The following is a 22,406-nucleotide window of genomic DNA, read 5'->3' as shown; positions in this document are numbered from 1 at the left end:
AGTTTGCCAATATTTTGTTGAGGATTTTTGCATCTATTTTCATCGATGATATTGCCTGTAATTTTCCTTCTTTGTGTTGTCTTTGTCTGGCTTTAGGATCAGGGTGATGTTGGCCTTGTAAAACGTGTTAGGAAGTATTCTGTTGTCTTCAAATTTTTGGAATAGTTTGAGAAAGATAGGTATTAAATCTTCTTTGAATGTTTGGTAGAATTCTCCAGAGAAGCCATCTGGTCCTAGACTTTTATTTTTTGGGAGGTTTTTGATTACTATTTCTATTTCTTTACTTGTGATTGGTCTATTCAGATTCTCTATTTCTTCCTGATTCAGTTTGGGTAGGTTGTATGAGTCTAGGAATTTATCCGTTTCTTCTAGGTTGTTCAATTTGTTGGCATATAGTTTTTCATAGTATTCTCTTATGATCATGTCAAATTTTTAAAGAGGATTAGTCATGCAACTTTGGCCATCTGAGCTTGTACTATTGTTAGGTAAGCAAGCAGATTCAAGCCTCTCAGCCTTCTGTGATGACACATGAGAATCAATAATTATATTTAATTATAGACATTTGTATCTTGTTTACATTTAGCATTTAATCATTTGTGTATCTGTAATGGAATATAAAGAGAATATTCAAAGATTTAGAAACATGCATATTGAAAGTAGAATATTCAGATTAATATCTAGCATGCTGTTTACTAAACTACAATTCCTCTTTTTCCCAACAGAAATTTTGTTCACAATTTAACCCAGGTAAAATATTTTTTTAAAATTTTGTATATCCCTTATATATTGCTACTATATTATTTCCCTCTTATCTATGTTTACCAGAGGAACAATTTCCCAAAGTAAATTTTCAACAAAATTTGCTCAGAGCACTGATACTTAAGGAATGATTTGAGGACTCCACAGACCATTTCTGGAGGTCCATGAGGTCTTCCCTTTCAACCACATACCTGTGTGAGGATAGATTTTCCCCAGATACTTCCACCAAAACCACATATGTCAACAGCTTGAATGCAGGAGCACAATGGTAATCCAACTGTCTTCCGTTAAGCCAGATATTAAAGAGATCTTGTAATGTAAAATGTAAAACAACCATTGTCACTAATTTTTTTTGTTTTGGAAAAGCTATTTTTTCAAAAAAAAATGTTAGATATGTTAATATGTGATGATTTATCATAGTTTTAAAAATAAATTTATAAATATCTTTAAATGTTACCAGTTTAAATTTGTTTTATGGTAAATATTGGTAGATCTAATAAACATAAAACAAAAGCTCTGTGGGATTATCAGTAATTTTTAAGACTATGAAGTGGTCATGAGATCAAAACCTTTTAACATTAGGATCAGAGAATGATTAGAAGTATGATAGATACGTTCAAAATTCTAAAAATTGAAATAAAGTGATAATATTTGGAAATTAAAGTTCTATAACTATTTTAATTTTCTCAAAGCAGTGATTTACTGGAAAAAAGAGGTGGTAAAAAAAGATAATAATAATAATAAATAAACTTCCAGTATTGGATCAAGATGGTTGAATGAGCCCATGTGTCCATATGTACTCCTATCCCAAATCCAACTGACATTATAGAATTATTTATTAAGGCTATAATTATAGCAGCACAAAAAAACAATGAAGAGTATTATCAGTGGATAAGGAAGTTTAATATAGAAAGTAGAGGGAATATTCTAGAAGTAGAATACATATTACAGACCCAAGTAATCAGAGTAACCTCCGTCTCACTCAAAACACATAGAAATGCCTTTAGAAAATATACATGTGTATATAATGCTAGTACAGAGTTTTACATGAATATAGACGTCTCTGTGTATAAACTTTAAAAGCAACTAAAGGAATTTCCTGGATGTCAGCAATAATAGAACTAAAATCCAGAGTATAAGATTGAATTATGAACTAAGGGTAGTCGACAGAATATAATCGCTAGTAGACAAGGGGTTTTAATATGTGTGAGGGGATAGAAAATGAAGCCTCCAATCTGTGGGAGAGGGAGGAGCTGAAACTAACCTCCCTACATGAAGCTAGAATTTATCAAAGGTCTGTAAAATAGGAACTCATAAAGCCCCACTCACTGGCTTAGAGTCATTGTAAAGAAATGATACATGTTTTTGGGGCTTTAAATGGACAGGGAGTTACCTACACAAAATCTCAGGTGAATGTCCAAGTTTAACAGCCCAAGAGGTTGGAGACCTACAGCTAGGTAATAAACACAAAAAGGCAAGCAGTGAAACACCTAAGGCCCAGCAGAGGTGATTGAAAACCCATTTCCGTAACCAAGACTGTACAGGATTCTCACAGAAAACAAACCCTCTGAAAATAATCATAAAATAAGTGATATAACCACAAAAAACACAACTGCCTGGAATAGACACACTCATGAAAATGGAGAAAATTTATATGATTCAAAACTAAAGGTAATGGGGCTGGCGCGCATGGCCAAGTGGTTAAGTTCGTGCACTCTGCTTCAGCAGCCCAGGGTTTTGCCAGTTCGGATCATGTGCACAGACCTAGCACTGCTTGGCAGGCCATGCTGAGGGAGTGTCCCACATGGCAGAGCCAGAAAGACCTACAGTTAGCATATACAACTATGTACTGGGGGACTTTGGGGAGAAGAAAAAAAATTGGCAACAGATGTTAGCACAGGGCCAATCATTAAAATAAAAAAAAAAAAACCTAAAAGTAAGACCATCTGAAAGATTATTAAATTCATATTTGAAATAGTCAAATAGATAAAAGAAAGAATAGAAACCAACATACCAGGAATTATTCACAATTACACATTTGGAAATTTTAAAACATCCTATTAAAATGTCTTGAAATGAAAAAGTAGGCATCTAAAAATTAAAGTTCAATAACAGGTTAAATAGAAGAATAGATACAATTGAGAAAATGGCAGAATTAGTCATTTGGAATGTGAATCATGCAGGATGCAACACATAAAAGTGAAAAGATGGAAAATATCCAAAGAGAAGTTAAGAGACATAGAAGATGGACTGAGACAGCTTATCATACACATAATAGGAGTTCCAAAAGGGGGAAGAAAAGGAATTGGAGATAATACTGAAAGGGTATAATTATGAAGACTCTTTCACAACTGAAGACATGAGTTCTCAGATTGAAAAACTAAAGTACAGGATGCAGTAAATAATGGTGAGAAAGTAAACTATATAATATGCTAATAAATCTAAATAAGTATTCACAATCAAAATACTTCAATAATGACTAATGTTTTTTCTTAAACAAAGTGAAGTTAAAATATTAGCCAACAAAGAATGGAAAATAAAGGGAGATTTGCTTTTGAAATTGTCTAAGATCCTTATAAATATTCAAGATAAGATACTGATTAACTTTAGCCTACATTAAAAATGCATGTAAAAATTTAAGGCTGTCCATTAAAGTAATAGAAATAAATGCATAGTTTCTAAAAAGTAGACTTCTGGAAGAACAATTTTTAAAATGCTAGCAACTTAATAGGAGGCAATAAGAAGAAAAATGAAATAAAGAGAAATTAAAACATAGAATATAGGAACACAAAAATAAGATTAAGAAATCACTTAAATTAGATCAGTAATGAAAATGTGATTGGATTAAATTCACCTATTAAATGACAAAAACTCCAGAAATCTGACTTTTATAAAAGTTGCCTAGTTAAAACAAAGAGTAACACAAAATTTGGAAAGAAAGGATGCAAACAGGTTAACACCATCAAAAGGAAACTAGAGTGATGATATGAATATAAACTAAAAGATATGTGAAACCCAAAAGATATTAACAGATATAAAGAGAGAAATTACTTCATAATAAAGGAAAAATCTACAAAGAAGATAAACAAATTATGATATCATATATACCTAATAATATAGCCTCATCCAATCCTAAAGAAGATAGAAAATTCCCCCAATTCATTTCCTGAATCCAACACTACCTTAATACCAAAAGTAGGCAAAGAAAAAGAAAGAAAGGAAGGAAGGGAGGGAGGAAAGGAAGAAGACGTAAACCAATATACTTGTATATATAAGTGCAAAAATTCTACATAAAATATTAGCAAATGGAATCCAGCAATATGCTAAAAGAACAAACTGAAAAGGGCCAGTATCTTCCAGGAATGCAACACTGGTTCACTATTAGGAAAACTGACAACAATATCCATTACATCAACACATGAAAGAAAAAAATAAATGATCATATCTGTAAGTTTAAAAATTCAACAACCATTCCTAATGAAAACACTAAGTAAAATAAGTTTAGAAGGGAACCACTTAATTCTAATAAAAAATTTACTTCCCAAGTAACTAAAAATCATTATTATAAATTGTGAAATACTTCTAATTCAATTAAAATCAGGAACTGGACAGATATACCTAATATCACCATTATTATTTAATTTAGGCTTGAATATAACAGTGTAAATAATAAGACAGGAAAAAGAAATGTACAATATTGTAAATTTATAATAGCAATAAAGACTATAAAACACTTAAGAATAAGCTTAACAAGAAAGCTGTATCAAGAGCTACTTTCGGAATTTTGAATGACTTAAAAAAATCTAGCTTTTTAAGTTTTTAATTGGAATCCAGAGTCCAATTTTTGATTGAAAAAATATCTTAACGTTAATATGGAATAATATAGTATAATAAGCTATCCTCCTGGAAGAAAATGAAAGTAGAATCCTCTTTCATACTGTATACAAAAATAAATAAATTTCAATTGGCATGTAAGACTTAAATGCAAAATAAAAAATTGTGGGGTGGAGGGGAGAGTCTTGAAGCTGTTCCATATAGACTCAAGGGAAATCTTATTCAATATTGGAAACTATAAATAAAAAGATAGTCAAGGGACTGGCCCAGTGACAAGTTTTCAGGCTCTGTTTTGATGGCCCAGGGCTTGCAGGTTCAGATCCCAGGTGAGGACCTCTGCACCACTCATCAAGCCATGCTGTGGTGGTGTCCCACATACAAAGTAGAGGAAGACAGGCACAGAGGTTAGCTCAGGGACCATCTTCCTCACACACACACACAGAAGAAGATAGTCATAATTGAAAATGTGAGAATTAAAAACTTTCATATCCCAAAAGTACCATAAACAAAGTTAGTTTAGACAAGAAATAGTTACGAAAAAATTTTACATAAATTTTACACTAAACAGCTAATATCCCTGGTGTTCAGAGATGGTTTGGATGTAAGTTGGTATAGCCATTTTGAGAAATGATTCTGCATTATCTTACACATAGTCTGCACCACAGCAATTCCAGTCCTAAGTATATACTCAAGAAAACTTCTTGCACTCATTCATCAAGACATTTTCAAAAATGTTCATAATAGATCTGCTCATAAAATCTATCCCTCTCAAACAGAATGAACCCAAATACCCATTAATAGGAGGAGGGAGAAATTGTGGTATATTCACATGATGGAATTTTAAATAGTAATGAAAATGAATGAGATAAGTTATGGGCAATAACTAGAATAAATCCTAGTTACATAATGTTGAAAGACAAAAATCAGGTCCTAGGGGGCTGTGTATGGGATGATCAAGTTAAAAAATAGCCAAAAACTAAACCCTATATTAATCAAAAACACAGAATTCAGAAAAGTGAGTAGCTCTGGGCAGAAACAGGGAACCAGAAAGAGGAGGAATACTCAGGTAAAGATATTTGTAAGGTTCTAGTTCTTGAGTAGGGTGGTGAGGTCCTGGTTTTCATTTTACTAATTTAAAATTTAAATAATTACATAAAAGAGGGTCGTGCCAATAATGACAGTGTGACATGAGCTAAGGATTGTGGTTATTCTGATTCTGAATCTGTGTGCCTGAAGTCCAAGCAAAACAAAGAACTCTCACAAAGGAGAAGAAAATGGCACGTGTCAATTGAAAAATGTGAAAACGCCATGCACACAAAAGCAAATCTAACAAACATGAAAAGATGCTGAAATTCACTTAACCTCAGGAAAATTCAAATTAACAATGAAATGTCCACTCATCATGCTGATAAAACTCAAACAAGAGAAAATAGCTATTGCTAGAGGGGATCTGGGCAAAAGGGTACATTTCAAACTGTGCCGGTGAAAAATGTGAAGTTACAGCCTGATCAAATTTTTGGAGAGTAATCTGGCAACATCTATTAAAATTAAACATATATGTATACTCTTGGATCAACAATACCACTCCTCGGAATCTACTCCACAGAAGTGAAACCTCCAGTACATAAGGCCATATGAAAAAGGATCTGTAATATGCAGCATTGTAATAGTGGTAAAAAAAAAAAAACCACAAAACAAAACTAGATCTGTAGTAAATCTCCATCATTAGAGAAACTGATCTGTAAATTACAGTATAACCACATCATAGAATATTCAGACATTATAAGAGTTGACACTGGGAATTTCAATGGTGTATACTTGAGTGATAAAAGGAGGATGTGGAAAATGTGTATAATATGATCCAATTTATAAAAAACTCTTAAAACACGTGTACAGACATCAGCATCATGGTGGAGTGAGCTTTCCCAGTAATCGTTCCCCTACAACATACAACAATAAAGACACTCATACTCCAACAGAGGCCATCCAAACACAGCACAAAAGACATCGGGGAGATCCACGCAGCCATACGACAGAGGGCGGAGAGGCTGGAGCCCCCCTCAGAGGGGGTGGAATGGGATGAGAGAAAACTTCATTCCCTCCCCTAAAGACTGTGATCCGTGACTGTGGGCGGCCTCCGAGAGGGAAGGAAGAGGAAGGGGACATTCCTTCATGGGGACATCAAGGATCCCTAAGGGCCCTTGCAGCCTAGAGGGAAGCCCTCTACTGGGGCAAAAGCTTTCACGGGGGTGACCTCATCAAGCCAACACCCCAGGGTAGCAGACAGTGAGACCAGAATGAGGAAACCCCGAGAGCATGCAGAAGAAAGTGCCCTACCCCTACTCACTCAGTGCCAGCTCCAGCCCCTGGGATCTTAGCTGAAGGCAGGGGGCTCAGAATATGCAGTTCTTGACCCCCACCCAGTGGCGATAAGCAGTTACTGTGACCAAATAACACCAGGATGCAAAAAAACAGAGCCACTCCCTCTAGGAATATCAAACATTATATTATATCTCCACACAAGCGAGAAAATGACAAGTACCCAAAAATCAGTCCTGAGGACACAGAAATATGTAATCTAAATGACAAAGAATTCGAAACAGCTATCATCAAAAAACTCAACGAGTTAAAAGAAAATGTAGAGAAACAATTCAACAAGTTCAGGAGCTGCTTCACAAAAGAGATTGAAACTATAAGGAAGAATCAATCTGAAATATTAGAGATGAAAGACACAATGGAAAATATAAAAAAATATGGATTCCCTGAACACTCGACTGGACTTCATAAAGGAGTGTATCAGCATAATTGAAGATTGAAATGCTCCAGATAGAGGAAGAGAGAGAAGTAAGGCTAAAAAGAAATGAAGAACATCCCCAAGAAATATCTGACTCAATTAGGAAATGGAACATAAGAATTATAGCTATTCAAGAAGGAGAAGAGAAGGAGAATGGAGCAGACAACTTGTTCAAAGAAATAATAGCAGAGACCTTCCCAAACCTAGGGAAGGAGATGGAAATCCATGTGGAAGACGCTGCCAGATCTCTTAAATATGTCAATGTAAAAAGACCTATGGCAAGGCATATAGTAGTGAAACTGGCAAAAGTCAAAGAAAGAATACTAAAAGCAGCACGGCAGAAGAAAATAACCTACAAAGGAACCCCTATCAGGCTAGGAGAGACTGGAATGACATATTCAAAACTGTCAGCCAAGAATACTCTATCCAACGAAAATATCCTTCAGATATGATGGGGAAATAAAAACTTTCCCAGACAAACCAAAGCTAAGGAGGTTTGTAGCCACAAGACCCCCCCACCCCCGTACAAGAAATCCTCAAAAAGGCCCTCATATCTAGAAAAAAAAGGGAGAAAGGGGTTACAAAGCATGGAGTAAGGAGATAAATAGGTGGACAGAATCAGAGCAGGATAGCAAATACTCAAGTATAGCATTAAAGAAAAAATGAAGGAAAACACCAAAAACAAATATAATATTGTCATTTTAACCATAAACCCATAACATGAAATGGAATAAGATGTGAGAAAAACAACTTAGGAGGGGAAGAGGAAAGGGACTGAATAGGTTTACTCTAAGGAAATAAGAGGCTATCAGAAAATGGACTATCTTATGCACGAGATATTGAATACAAACTTCATGGTAACCACTAAACAAAAAAGCAGAACAGAGACACAAATAATAAATAAGGAGAAAACAAAGAAACACAACATAAAGAACTATATAACTCAACTGTTAGACCAAGATACACAGGACTAGAAACAAAGGATATACAAGAGAACCAGAAAATGTGAGATAAAATGGCAGCATTAAGCCCTCATACATCAATAATCACCCTAAAGGGAGATGGATTGAGTTCTCCAATAAAAAGACATGGAGTGGCGAGATGGATTAAAGAACAAGAACTAACAATGTGCTACCTCCAGAAAGCACATCTCAGCTCCAATGACAAACACAGGCTCAGAGTGAAGAGATGGAAGACGATACTCCAAGCTAATGGCAAACAAAAGAAAGCAGGTGTTGCAATACTTATATCAGACAAAGTAGACTTCAAGATAAGACAGGTAAAGAGAGACAAAAAGGGGCAGTATATAATGATCAAAGGGACATTCCATCAAGAAGAAATAACATTTATAACGATCTACTCACCCAACACAGGAGCACCAAAGTACATAAAGCAACTATTAACAAACCTAAAAGAAGATATTAATAATAACACAATAATAGTAGGGGACCTCAACACTCCACTCACATCAATGGATAGATCATCCAGCTAGGAAGTCAACAGGGAAACAGTGGTATTAATTGAAAGGCTAGACCAGTTGGACTTAATGGGCGTATATAGAACGCTCCATCCAAAAACAGCAGAATACATATTCTTATCAAGTAAGCATGGATCATTCTCAAGAATAGACCATATGTTGGGAAACAAGGCAAGCCTCAATAAATTTAAGAAGATTGAAATAATAACAAGCATCTTTTATGATCATAATGCTATAAAGCTAGAAATTAATTACAAGAAAAATGCTGAGAAAGGGACAAAGATGTGCACACCCCACAACAGGCTATTGAACAAACAATGGATCATTGAAGTAATTAAAGGAGAAATAAAAAAAATGTGTAGACAAATGAAAATGAAAACATACCATAGAAACTCATATAGGCTGCAGCAAAAGCCATATTAAGAGGGAAATTCATCGCAATAGAGGCTCACCTTAACAAACAAGAAAAATCCCAAATAAGCGATCTCAAACTACACCTAACTGAATTAGAAAAAGAAAAACAAAGTCCAAAATCAGCAGAAGGAGACAAATAATAAAAATCAGAGCAGAAATAAATGCTATTGAAAGAAAAAAGGCAGTAGAAAGGATCAATGAAACAAAGATATGGTTATTTGAGAAGATAAATAAAATTGACAAACCCCTAGCCAGAGTTAAAAAGAAAAAAAAAGAGAAAGCTCAGATAAATAAAATTAGAAATGAAAGAGGAGAAATAACAACAGATACCACAGAAATACAAAGGATTATAAGAGAATACTATGAAAAACTATATGTCAACAAAATGGACAATCTAGAGGAAATGAATAAATTCTTAGATTTATACAACCTCCCAAAGCTGAATCAAGAAGAAACAGATAATCTGCATAGACCAATCACAAATAAAGAGATTGAAACAGGAATCAAAAGCACCCCAAAGAATAAAGCCCAGGACCAGACTGCTTCCCTGGGGAATTCTACCAAACTTTCAGAGAGGACTTAATACCTATCCTTCTCAAGCTATTCCAAAAAATTAGGGAAGATGGAATACTTCCTAACACATTCTATGAGGCCAACATCACTCTGATACCAAAGCCTGACAAGGACAACACGAAAAAGGAAAACTACAGGCCGATATCTCTGAGGAACATAGATGCAAAAATCCTCAACAAAATATTGGCAACCCAAAACAGCAATACATCAAAAAGATCATACGTCATGATCAAGTGGGATTTATACCTGGGACACAGGGTGGTTCAACATCTGCAAATCAATCAATGTGATACACCACATCAACAAAATGAGGAATAAAAACCACATGATCATCTCAAGAGATGCAGAGAAACCATTTGACAAGATCCAACAGCCATTTATAATAAAAACTCTCATCAAAAGGGGCATAGAAGGAAATTACCTCAACGTAATAAAGGCCATATATGACAAACCCACAGCCAACATCATACTCAATGGGGAAAAACTAAACACCATCTTTCTGAGAACAGGAGCAAGACAAGAGTGCCCATTCTCACCACTCTTATTCAGCATAGTACTGGACGTTTTGGCCAGGGCAATTAGGCAAGAGAAAGGAATAACAGGAATCCAAATAGAGAGTGAGAAGAAACTCTCACTGTTTGCAGACGACATGATCTTATATATAGAAAACCCTAAAGAATCCATGTAACCACCACCCAGGGCAAGATATAAAACATATAAATATAGAAGTCTTAACATAAACAACTTCCACAAATTAATAAATAAAGACTAACAACCTAATAGAAAAATGGGAAACGGTCAAAGGAAATGAACAATTAGACAGGAAATACAAGTGGAACTTGGGCATATGGAAAGCTACTCAAACTTTCTTATAATAAAAGAAAAGCAAATTAAAACTGCGTCACAGTACCGTTTGTCACCATCTGACTGACAATATCCAAATGTAAGATAACACACTAGGTGGGAAAGGCTGTGAGGAAAGAAGAAATCTCTTACATTGCTGGTGAGAGGGTATACTGGCGCAAGTGCTATGGAGAAAAATTTATCAATATGTATAAAATTATGAGTGCATATGCTCTGTAACTCAACAATTCCACTTTTAGGAAAACGCCAAGGCAAAAAATGATATTTGTACAAAGTTGTTCACTATAGCGTTGATTGTCGTGGCGAGGGACTGGAAACAAATGTTTATCAGTAGGTTACTGGTTAAATAAATTATGGTTCCTTCGTAATTTGGAATAATACACAGGTGAAAAATTAATGAGAATATGTAAATATCTCTAAGATATAACCTTAAGTGAAAAATGTAATGTTTGAAAAAATTTGTTTGGTGTGCTAGAATTTATATAAAAAGGAGGAAAACACATATTTATTAATTAAACAAAAACTTGATAGAAATATAAACAAGAATTTACTAATAGTAGTTACTCATGTGGTACAGTAGACTAATGGGAACTAAGTAATGGAGTACAGGGTAAGAGAAATTTCACTACATCTTTAATTTGTTTTTAATTATGTGAATAAATTGTCTATTCAAGAAAAAATAAGAAAAAAGCTTCCAATCTACATCTGTTGACATGGCCGTCGTGTACCAAGTGACAAAAGCAAGTTACAGACAACATGTGTGGTGTGCTTTCACTTTTGTAGGAGTGTGTGAGTGTGGGTGGGGCGCTGTATCTGGGAGAGTAGAGAAGGAAATGCAGGCATTCATACGAAGTTTTAACGGTAGCTACCTCAGGAGTGTAGCGGGATATTATTAACTCTTCCTCCATGTATCTTTGGATTGTCTCACTCGTTAAAAACAACACATATTGCTTTTGATTTTTTAAAACGGTATAATCAAAAGTTTTAAAATAAATAAAAACATTGTTATAGTTATGTTTTGCCATAACTAAAAATGACATTTGTCCAAAATGTAAAGAAATGCAAACACATTTTCTTTTGTAGGTTATCGTTATATGGATATACGATCCAGAAAATGCAGACCCTAGTGAGTTGCTATGGAATGCAAATGAGCCTTCACTAGTAAGTGGAAACATTATTATTATCATACATAAAATAATATGCTACATTTCTTTTTTAAGGGCTGTGAATAATTTATTTTAAGGGCCCAGAACTAACTAAATACACTTTAATTATCCATTAAATTGTTTAGCTGTAATGGTGATTTTGAACTTGTACTCAATCTCTACAATTATAAATCTCTCCTTAGAATTCTTATTGAGCACCCTCCATGTTATCTGTGAACCTCGTTGTTCATGAGGAGGCTGGCCATTAAAGTGCTTTAAGGGAGTTCCCTGAGCATCTATCTTGAAGTCCAGTCCCTTACTGAATCCTTTACCACTTGGAGACTAATGAAGTTCCTAAAGGTGCAACGCAGTAGATAAATAAGTCCTTTCTTTTATTTGCTACAAATTTACCTTTTTCAACATTAAAGTTCTGTCTTCTGTTACAATTAAGATGTATTGAAGAGAAATATAAATTAAGCAGTTTTAGTTTCTTATGGGACTGTCTACGTCTTAATGAGTCAAGGGATGGACTGGTAAATCAGAATGACAACCAGTCAATTAATTGTTTTTTTGGCAATTGACTTTAGAGGGAATAAAATAAATTAATGGTAATTAAACACTTTAAGCATTACTGATCTTAATTTCTAATCTTTGAGATCTTTCTTTTTTCATAATGTGGGCTTTTATCACTATAAATGTCCCTCTTACAACTGCTTTTGAGGTATCCCATAGGTTTTGTTATGTTGAATTTCCACTTTCATTTGTTTCAAGATGTTTTCTGATTTTTATTTTGATTTCTTCTTTGATTCATTGGTTCAGGAGGGTGTTGTTTAATTCCCATATATTTCTGAATTTTTTCACTTTCCTCCTGTTACTGGTTTCTAGTTTCATATCATTGTGGTTGGAAAAGATACTTGGTATGATTTCAATTTTCAGTTTTCTTAAATTTGTTTTTTCCTAAAGATTGTCACCTGAGCTAACATCTGTTACCAATCTTCTTTTTTTTTTCCTTCTTCTTTTCCCCAAAGTTCCTGAGTACATAGCTATATATTCCAGTTGTGAGTGCCTCTGGTTGTGCTATGTGGGACGCCACCTCAGCATGGCTTGATGAGCGGTGTGTAGGTCCGTGCCCAGGATCCGGAGTGGTGACACCCTAAGCCACTGAAGCAGAGCATGTAAACTTAACCATTTGGCCAAGGGGCCAGCCCCTTAAATTTGTTTTTTGACCTATTGTAGATATATCCTGGAGAATGTTTTATGTGCTTTTGAGAAGTATGTGCATTCTGCTGCTCTTGCAGGGCATGTGTGTATATGTCTGTTAGGTCCATTTCATCTAAAGTCTGGTTCAAGTCCAACGCTCCTTCATTTATTTTTTGTCTGGATGATCTACCCATTGTTGAAAGTGGAGTATTGAAGTCCTCTACTGTTATTATATTTTTATCTGTTTCTCCCTTAAGATCTGTTAGTACTTGCTTAATATATTTAGGAGTTCTGATATTGAGTGCATATATATCTACAATTGTTATATCTTCTTGATGAATTGACCCCTTTATCATCATATAATGGTCTTCTTTGTCTCTTGTTACAGTTTTTGGCTTAAAGTCTATTTTGTCTAATATAAGTATAGCTACCCCTGCTCTCTTTTGGTTTCCACTTACAGGCAATATCTTTTTCCATCCTTTGACTTTGAGCCTCTGTGTGTCCTTAAGACTAAAGCGAGTCTCTTGTAGGTAGCATATAGTTGAGTCTTGTTTTTGTAAAATGCATCCAGCCATTCTATGCCCTTTGATTGTTGAATTCAATCCATTTAAATTTAGAGTAATTATTGATAGATAATGACACTAATATCATCCTATTAATTATTTTCTGGCTGTTTTGTAGTTTGCTGGCTCCTTTCTTTCTCTCTTGCTCCCTTCTTTTGTGAATTGATGATTTTCCATGGGGGTATGCTTTGATTTCCTTCTATTTATCTTTTGTGAATTTATCTTTTGTGAATGAGGCTTGAATAAAACATCTTATAGATATAACAGTCTATTTTATGCTGATGGCAACTTAACTTCAATCACATACAAAAACTCTACCCTTTTACTCTCCCCTTTTTTGTTTTTGAAGTCACAATTTTTTATATGGTACATTCATTAACAAATTATTGTAGCTATAGTTATTTTAAACACTCGTTCTTTAAGTTTTTTACTAGAGTTTATTAACACACCACTATATTACAGCATTAGAGTATTCTTAATTAGGCTATATACCTACTTTCACCAGTGCGTTGTATATTTTCACTTTTTCATGTTACTGTTTAGCATTTTTTTCATTTTACAACTCCTATTTCTAGAAATTTTTCCATTCCAAATTCAAGATTTCTTTATTGGTTCTAGGACCATTTAGTTGTTCTAGTTTTTCTTCAGTCACTCTTATAAGTTCATTTTTGTTGAAATATTTTTATTCCAACTAAATTTTCAAATTTTTGGCATAAATTTTTTTTATAATATAACCTCATTTGTTTTTAATGTTTGGAGCACCTGTCTGTGTTACTATCCTTTTATGCCTTCTTAGTATTAGATATTGTGCCTTTGCCCTTTTTTTTTAAATCTTGAGCTGTTTTGTCATAGATTTATCAATTTTGTTAGTCTTTTTCAAAGTAAAAATATTCCTTAATGGAAAAACTGATGAAATCTGAATAAAGTATGGACTTTAGTTAATAATAATGTATCAATATTGGTTCAGTAATGGTGACAAATATACAAGTATAACGTCTTAATAATAGTGGAAACTGAGTGTGGTGTCTACAGGAACTCTCTACTCTCTTTGCAATAATTCTGCGAATATAAAACTGTTCTAAAATAGTTTAATTTTTAAAGGAATGAAGGCAAGATGGGGAAATATAAACCCTATATTTTTAATTAAAAAAAAACTCTTGGGGCTGGCCTTGTGGCCAAGTGGTTAAGTTCATGCGCTCTCCTTTGACAGCCCGGTGTTTCACTGGTTCAGATCCTGGGCACAGACATGGCACCGCTCATCAGGCCACACTGAGGCAGCGTCCCACACAGCAGAACCATAGGGACCTACAACTAGAATATACGACTATTAACTGGAGGGCTTTAGGGAAAAGAATAAAATAAAAAATAGAAGATTGGCAACAGTTGTTAGCTCAGGTGCCAATCTTTTTTTTTTTTTAAAAAAAGCATGTGTATTCTTGGAAAAAAAAAAGAACTTTTTCAAGAAGCCTAGATATGAAGCAAAATAAATAACAAGGCATTGCCCTGATAATTTCAAGTGAAGATAAATAGTTGGATATTTTCATGCTTGGCTTTTATTTGTTAAACATAGTAAAAACAGAGTATTTAGATTTTCCACACTGGTTTTATGTTCTACTGTGGTTATTATGTTTAATAAACAATAAGCATGAAAACATCTCCAGGTAATAGGAAACTGTAAAAGTAAAATAGAAGCTTTGTTAAACAGCCAAATAAATATTTGCAATAATTGATACGAAGAACTCAATGGTGGGTGAGTTGAATACAAGTTTAGAAAGAATGTCTTTTTGAGCCAGCCCCGATGGCCTAGTGGTTAAACTTTGGTACACTCTGCTTCAGCGGCCCAGGTTCATTTCCTGGTCGCAGAACCACAGCATTCATCTGTCAGTAGCCATGCCATGAGCTGTCATGGAAGAACTAGAAGGACTTACAACTAGAATATACAACTATGTATTGGGACTTTTGGGAGGAAAAAAAGGAGAGGAAGATTGGCAACAGATGTTAGCTTAGGGCAAATCTTTCCCAGCAAAAAAGAAAAGAAAAGAAAAGAATGTCTTTCTGGAAGCTGGTCAAAGTCCTTGTGCCAAACAGCACCGAGAATAAAAAAATAGAATGTAGGGATAAGAAGGTAAAAGACAACATACGAGTGAGATGGTCTAATATACAGTGAAGTGGAATCCCAGAAGGAAATAGAGTGAGAAAGTCTAACATGTTTATTTGGGACTCCACAGGAAAAGGAGAAAAATGATGAGGCACCAACAATTTTTGAAAAGATATGACCAATAATTTTCAGGAGCTGATGAAAGACTCCAATCTACAGATTCATCAAGAAGATCATTCCTGGCAGAACAAATAAAAAGAAATCCACATTAGATACTTCATAATGAAACCACAGAAAGCAAAAGAGAAAAAGAAAATTCTCAAAAGTAGCCAGAGGAAAAAAGATGGATTACTTTATGTATTCTACACCCCTTGTAACCTGCCACACATCTTTTAATGTAGCCATTGCTGGGACAACCATCTTCGCACATTTGTTGCCTGATGGTGTCCCACTTCAGCTGTACCGCGAGTCTCTTTCTTTCTGTGTCAGGTCCTCTCTGTCACTGTCTTGGGCCACGTGTGGAAACCTGCTCTGCACTTACATGTGTACAACCTGGAAGTGCAAGGGAGTTAACAAGCCCTGGGGATACCTGTGACCAGTGAGGGAGGGGAGCCATTCGTTCCTTTGTGAAGCTAATTCTGAGGCATGTTTTGTTCCTTTGTGGACAATTTTTAGACATGTTCTGCATGGCTCCTCAGAGGGGCCCAGTGAGAATGAGTTATAGTGGCCTACAATGGTAACAACCTAAAAACTGGATTTCTCTTTTACATTTTTCCACTCTTATTTTCTGGTATCACTTTAAAAAAGTAAACTACCAGCATATAAGCCCTTATCGCAGGCTGTGTTTTCTGGGAGAACCCAGGCTAAGACACTTTCAAAGGAGTAACAGGCTGAAAGATGATTTCCTAATAGCAGCAATGGAAGCGAGGAGACAGACTTTGTTTAGATTTTCTCCGTTTTCCCCCAATATCTATTTTTTGTTCCAGAGCCCCATCCGGGATAGCACATTATGTTTAGGTGTCATGTCTACTTAGGCTTTTCTTGATTGTGACAGTTTCCAGTCTTTCCTGGCTTTCGATGACTTTCACAACTTTGAGGATTACTGTCAGATATTTTGTAGAATGCCAATCAATTAGGATTTGTCTGAGATTTTTCTCATGATTAGACTGGAGTTATGTGTTTTGGGAAGATGACCACAGAGTTACAGTGCCATTGTCATCACACCGTATGCAGGGTACATACTATCAATACGACTTACCACTGTTAACGTCACTCCTCATCCCTGGCCGGAGGTAGTGATCCTCTCCCATAAAGTCACTCTTTTATTCTCCCTTTCCATTCTTTACTCCTTGGAAGAATGTCACTTTGTGCAGCTGTGCTCCACCTTCTTAAGGACAGAGTATTTATATAAATTGTTTGGAATTCTTCTCCGTAGCAGACTTGTCTATCGTCCTTGATCTACTTATTTATTCAATCATTTATGTATATTAGTGTGGACTCACGGATATTTATTTTATACTTTGTGTTATAATCCAGCACTATTTATTGAGGGCTCTTTCAGTTGGCTCCTGTATCCCTTTGACATACTTCCATCATTGTGGAGGGGTTTTTAGCACTTTCTTCTATTTCATATCGTTGGAATCATACAGTATGTAGCCTTTTCAGATTGGCTTCTTTCACTTAGCAATATGCATTTAAGGCTCCTCCATGTCTTTTCATGGCTTGGTAGTCCATTTCTTTTTATCACTGAACAATATTCCATTGTATGAATGTACCAAAATTTGTTTACCCATTCATCTATTAAAGGACATCTTGGTTACTTCCAGTTTTTGGCAGTTATGAAAAAACCTTTATAAGCATTCAGGTCTCTGTGTGGACGTGAGTTTTCAAATCAGTTCTGTAAATACTTGAGTGCAGTTGCTAGATCCTAAGGTAAAAGTATATATAGTTTTGTAGGAAACTGCCACTATTTTCCAAAATGGGTGTACCATTTTGCGTTCCCACCATCAATGAATGAGGGTTTCTGTTGCTTCACAGCCTCGGCAGTAATTGGTATTGCCAATTTTTAAAAATTTTAGCCATTCTAATAGGTGTGTAGTTACATCTCATTGTTTTAGTTTGCAACCACCTAATAACATACAATGTTGAACATCTTTTTCATATGCTTCTTTGCCATTTGTATATCTTTTTTGATGAGGTATCTGCCTATTTGAAATTTTTTTGTTTGTTTTCTTAATGTTGAGTTTTTAAAATTCTTTGTATATTTTGGATAAATATCTTTTATCAGATATGTATTTTGCAAATATTTTCTCAGTTTATGGATTGTTTTTTCACGATCTTAACAGTATTTGTTGCAGAGCTGAAGTTTTTAATTTTAATAAAATTCATCTTAACAATATTTTTCTTTCATGAATAGTGCTATTGGGATTATATTTAAAATTTTATCACCAAATCCAAAGTTATGTATATTTTCTCCTGTCTCCTTTAAAAATTTTTATAGTTTTGCATTTTATATTTATATTTATTCTCCATTTTGAGTTAATCTTTGTGTAAAATATAAGATCCATGTTTAGGTTATTTTTTTGCATATGGACATCCAAGTGTTCCAGCAATAATTTGTTATAAAGGCTCTTTTCTTCATTGACTTGCCTTTGCTCCTTCGTCAAAGATCGGTTGACAGTATTTGTGTGAATCTAATTCTAGGCTCTCTATTCTGTTTCTTTGAGCTGTTTAGCTGTTCTCTTGCCAGTACTACATACTCTTGCTTACTGTAGCCTTACAGTGGGTCTTGAAATAAGGTAGTGCGAGTCATCTATCTTTGATGTTCTCTAGTATTGTGTTAACTATTCTCGATCTTTTGCCTTTCCGTATGTATTAGTTTTCTAGGGCTGGCATAACAAGGTACCACAAACTAGATGGATTAAACAAATCTGTCATCTCACAGTTCTGGAAGCTGGAAGTCCAAAATCAAGGTGTTAGCAGGTTTGGCTCCTTCTGAGGGCTGTGAGGGAGAATCTGTTCTAAGCCTCTCTCTTTGGCTCTTATATGGCTGTGTTCTCCCTGTGTGTCTTCACGTTGTCTTCTCTCTAAACCTGTCTGTCTCTGTCCAGATTCCCCCTTTTTGTAAGGATTATAGTCATATTGGATTAAAGTTCACCCTAATGACCTCATTTTAACTTAATTAGTATCCTATTAGATCCTATCTCCAAATAAGGTCATATTCTGAAGCTCTGGTGGTTAGAACTCCATTATGTCTTTTTGGGGAAGATACAGTTCAACACATAACACCATTTAAAATTTAGAATCAGTTTGTTGATATCTACAAAGTAGCTTGCTAGGACTTTGATTGAGATTGCCCTGAAGGTATAGATCAAGTTGGGAAGAATTGACATCTTAACACTATCGAATCTTCTAATCCGTGAACACAGGACATCTCTCCATTTATTTAGACTTTTTTTATTTTTTCATCAATATTTTGTAGTTTTATGCATATAGGTCCTGTACATATTTTGTTAGATTTATACCTAAGCTTTCATTTTGCGGGTGGTATTGTAAATAATGTTATTTGTTTAATTTCAAATTTCAATTGTACATTGCTGCTATATAGCAAAGCAGTTGACTTATTTGTATATTAACCTTGTATCTTGTGGCTGTGTTATACTCATCTATTAGTTCAGGAGGTATTTGTCAATTCTTTGTGATTTTTCTACCTTAACAGTCATATCATACGCATATATAGGCAGTTTTATTTCTTCCATTCCAATCTGCATACAGTTCATTTCCTTTTCTTGTTTCATTCTACTAGCTGGGACTTCCAATACAATGTTGAATAGAAGTGGTGACAGAGGACATCCTTGCCTTATTCCCAAACTTAGGGAGAAAGAATCCAGGTGTTTTGTAGATTTTTTTAAATCAAATTGAGGAATTTTCCCTTTATCCCTAGTTTCCTGGTGTTTTTTTATCATGAATGGGTGTTGAATTTTGTCAAATTCTTTTTCTGTATCAATTGATATGATCATATGATTTTTTTTTATAATTGGGGTAACCAATATATTAAAATAGATTACTTTTCACAAGTTTGATTTTAGAATTTGTGTATTTCAAACCAGAGTTAAATGTACTAGATCTTTTATATTCAAAGAATTCTGATGAGGCAAAAAACACTATTAAAAAAAGCATGATTCCTTTTGAGAGTTTACAGCATGCAGAGATCCGTAAATCATGAGCTTTCTAATTTGTATTCCTGCCTACGGATATGTTTGATCTCCTATTTTATTGAGAATCTGTTTTTAACTGTGAAATTTACCTGCAGATTGTTTTGGGTTTTTAAAATTATTTATGTTTTCATTGAGGTACAATTGACATTATATTTATTTCAGCTATACAACATAATGATTTGAGATATATATATATATATACACACACACACACACACACAGTCATGTGTCACTTAACGATGGGGATACCTTCTGAGAATTGCATCGTTAGGTGAGTCCATCGTTGTATGACCATCACAGAGTACACTTACACAAATCTAGGTGATATAGCCTACTACACACCTGGCTATATGGTACTCATCTCATGGGACCACCATCGGATATGTGGTCTCTCATTGACTGAGACGTAGTTATGTGGCACACGACTGTATTGCAAAATGATCACCCAATAAGTCTAGTTAACATCCGTCATCATACATAGTTACAAAAAAATTTCTCTTCTTGTGATGAGGACTTTTAAGATCCACTCTCTTAACAGCTTTCAAATAGGCAATGCAGTATTATTAACTGTAGTCACCATGCTTTACATTACATCCCCAGGACTTATTTATTTTACAACTGGAAGGTTATACCTTTTGACACCCTTTACCCATTTCACCCACCTCCATCCCACCTCCCTGCCTCTGGAAATTACCAGTCTGTTCTCTGCATCTATGAGCTTGAGTAGGTTTTGTTTGCTCATTTTTTAAATTTCACATACAAGTATTGTTATGTAGTATTTGTCTTTTTCTGTCTGACTTATTTCACTTAGCATAATGCCCTCAAGGTCCACCCATGCGATCCCACATGGCAAGATTTCATTCTTTTTATGGCAGAATAATAATCCATTGTATATATATACACATCTTTTTTATCCATTCATCCCTTGATGGACACATGGGTTGTTTCCACAGCTTGGCTATTGTAAATAATGCTGCAGTGAACAAGAGGGTGCGTTATCTTTTTGAATTAGTGTTTTCATATTCTTTGGATGAGTACCCTAGTAGTGGGACAGCTGTATCATATGGTATTTCTAAGTTTGTGAGGAGCATCCATACTGTTTCCCATAGCGGCTGCACCAATTTACATTCCCACCAGCAGTGCACCAGGATTCCCTTTTCTCCACATCCTCATCAACACTTTGCATTTCCTGTCTTTTTGATGATTGCCATTCTAACAGGAGTGAGATGGTATCTCTTTGTGGTTTTGATTTGCACTTTCTTGATGATTAATGCTATTGAGTATCTTTTCCCACACCTCTTGGCCATCTTCCCTGGTATGTCTTCTTAGGATAAATGTCTATTTGGATCCTAGGCCTACTTTTAATCAGATTGTTCGGTTTTTTCCTATTGAGTCATATGAGTCTTTAAATATTTTGGATATTAACTCCTTATCAGATATATGATTTACAAATATTTTTCCCATTCAGTAGGTTGCCTTTTCATTTTGCTGATGATTTCCTTTGCTGTGCACATATGATCTTTATTCTTTAGTCTGTTGTAGTGGATTACACTGATTGATTTTTGGAATGTTGAACCAGCCTTGCATACTTAGAATAAATCCCACCTCGTCATGGTGTATAATTCTTTTCATACATTGTTGGATTCTATTTGCTATGGTATTTTCATTTAGTTTTAAATATTTTTTAATGTTAAGTTTTTTTGAGACTTCTTCTTTGCTCCATACATTATTTAAAAGTGTGTCAACTTCCAAATATTTGGGGTTTTTCAACTATCTTTCTGTATGGACTTCTGGTTTAATTCTGTTATACTCTGAGAACATGCTTTATATAATTTCTATTATTTTAAATTTGTTAAGGTATGTTCTATGGCCCAGAATGTGGTCTATCTTGGTGAATGTTTTATGTGAGCTTGAGAAGACTGTGTATTCTACTACGGTTGGATCAAGTGTTCTGTATTAGACAATTAGATTAAGTTGTTGATAGTTTTAAGTGGATATCCTTATTGATTTTCAGCCTGCTGAATCTATCAACTACTGGGGCATGTTTAAGTCTCTGACTATAATAGTAGATTTTTCTATTTCTTCTTTCAGTTCTATCACTTTTTGCCTTGATGTGCTGATTTTAGCTACATTCATGTTTAGAATTGTTATATCTTCTTGGAGAATTAACCTCTTTATTTTGATGTGTTGCCTCTCTTTGTCCCTAATAATATTCCTCACTCTGAAGTTGACCTTGTTTGAAATTAGTATAGTTCCTCCAGTTTTCTTTTGATTAGTTTTAGCATAGTATTTTGTCTCTGTTCCTTTACTTTTGATCTATCTGAGTCTTTATATTTAAAGCAGGTTTCTTGTGGACTACATATAGTTGCACCTTGTCTGGTTTTTTATTAACTAGCTTTGGCAATCTGCCTTTTATTTATTTTATTTACTTTTTTTGGCGAGGTAGATTGGCTCTGAGCTAACATCTG

The 22,406-nt window shown here is 34.7% G+C and overlaps 1 protein-coding gene across 15 annotated transcripts in view; it reads left to right on the top strand.

Annotated features, from left to right (window-relative positions):
• The window catches only part of CATSPERE (catsper channel auxiliary subunit epsilon), a 263,656-nt gene that overhangs the window by 81,833 nt on the left and 159,417 nt on the right, over positions 1-22,406 (top strand). For 9 of the 15 annotated variants that reach the window (XM_070602095.1, XM_070602105.1, XM_070602103.1 and 6 more), the window contains 2 exons: positions 723-747; positions 11,799-11,876. The exons of 2 other annotated variants lie outside the window; for them this stretch is intronic. In XM_070602095.1, the coding sequence (XP_070458196.1) occupies positions 723-747; positions 11,799-11,876 (103 nt within the window). The remainder of the gene's footprint in view (positions 1-722; positions 748-11,798; positions 11,877-22,406) is intronic. 4 more of the 15 variants (XM_070602101.1, XM_070602107.1, XM_070602100.1 and 1 more) reach the window with 1 other exon arrangement.

Source organism: Equus przewalskii, chromosome 31, assembly GCF_037783145.1.
Source record: "Equus przewalskii isolate Varuska chromosome 31, EquPr2, whole genome shotgun sequence".
In the NCBI taxonomy this organism is placed as follows: domain Eukaryota; kingdom Metazoa; phylum Chordata; class Mammalia; order Perissodactyla; family Equidae; genus Equus; species Equus przewalskii.
The sequence above is the reverse complement of the archived record's forward strand: the minus strand, read 5'-3'. Positions and strand labels throughout refer to the sequence as shown.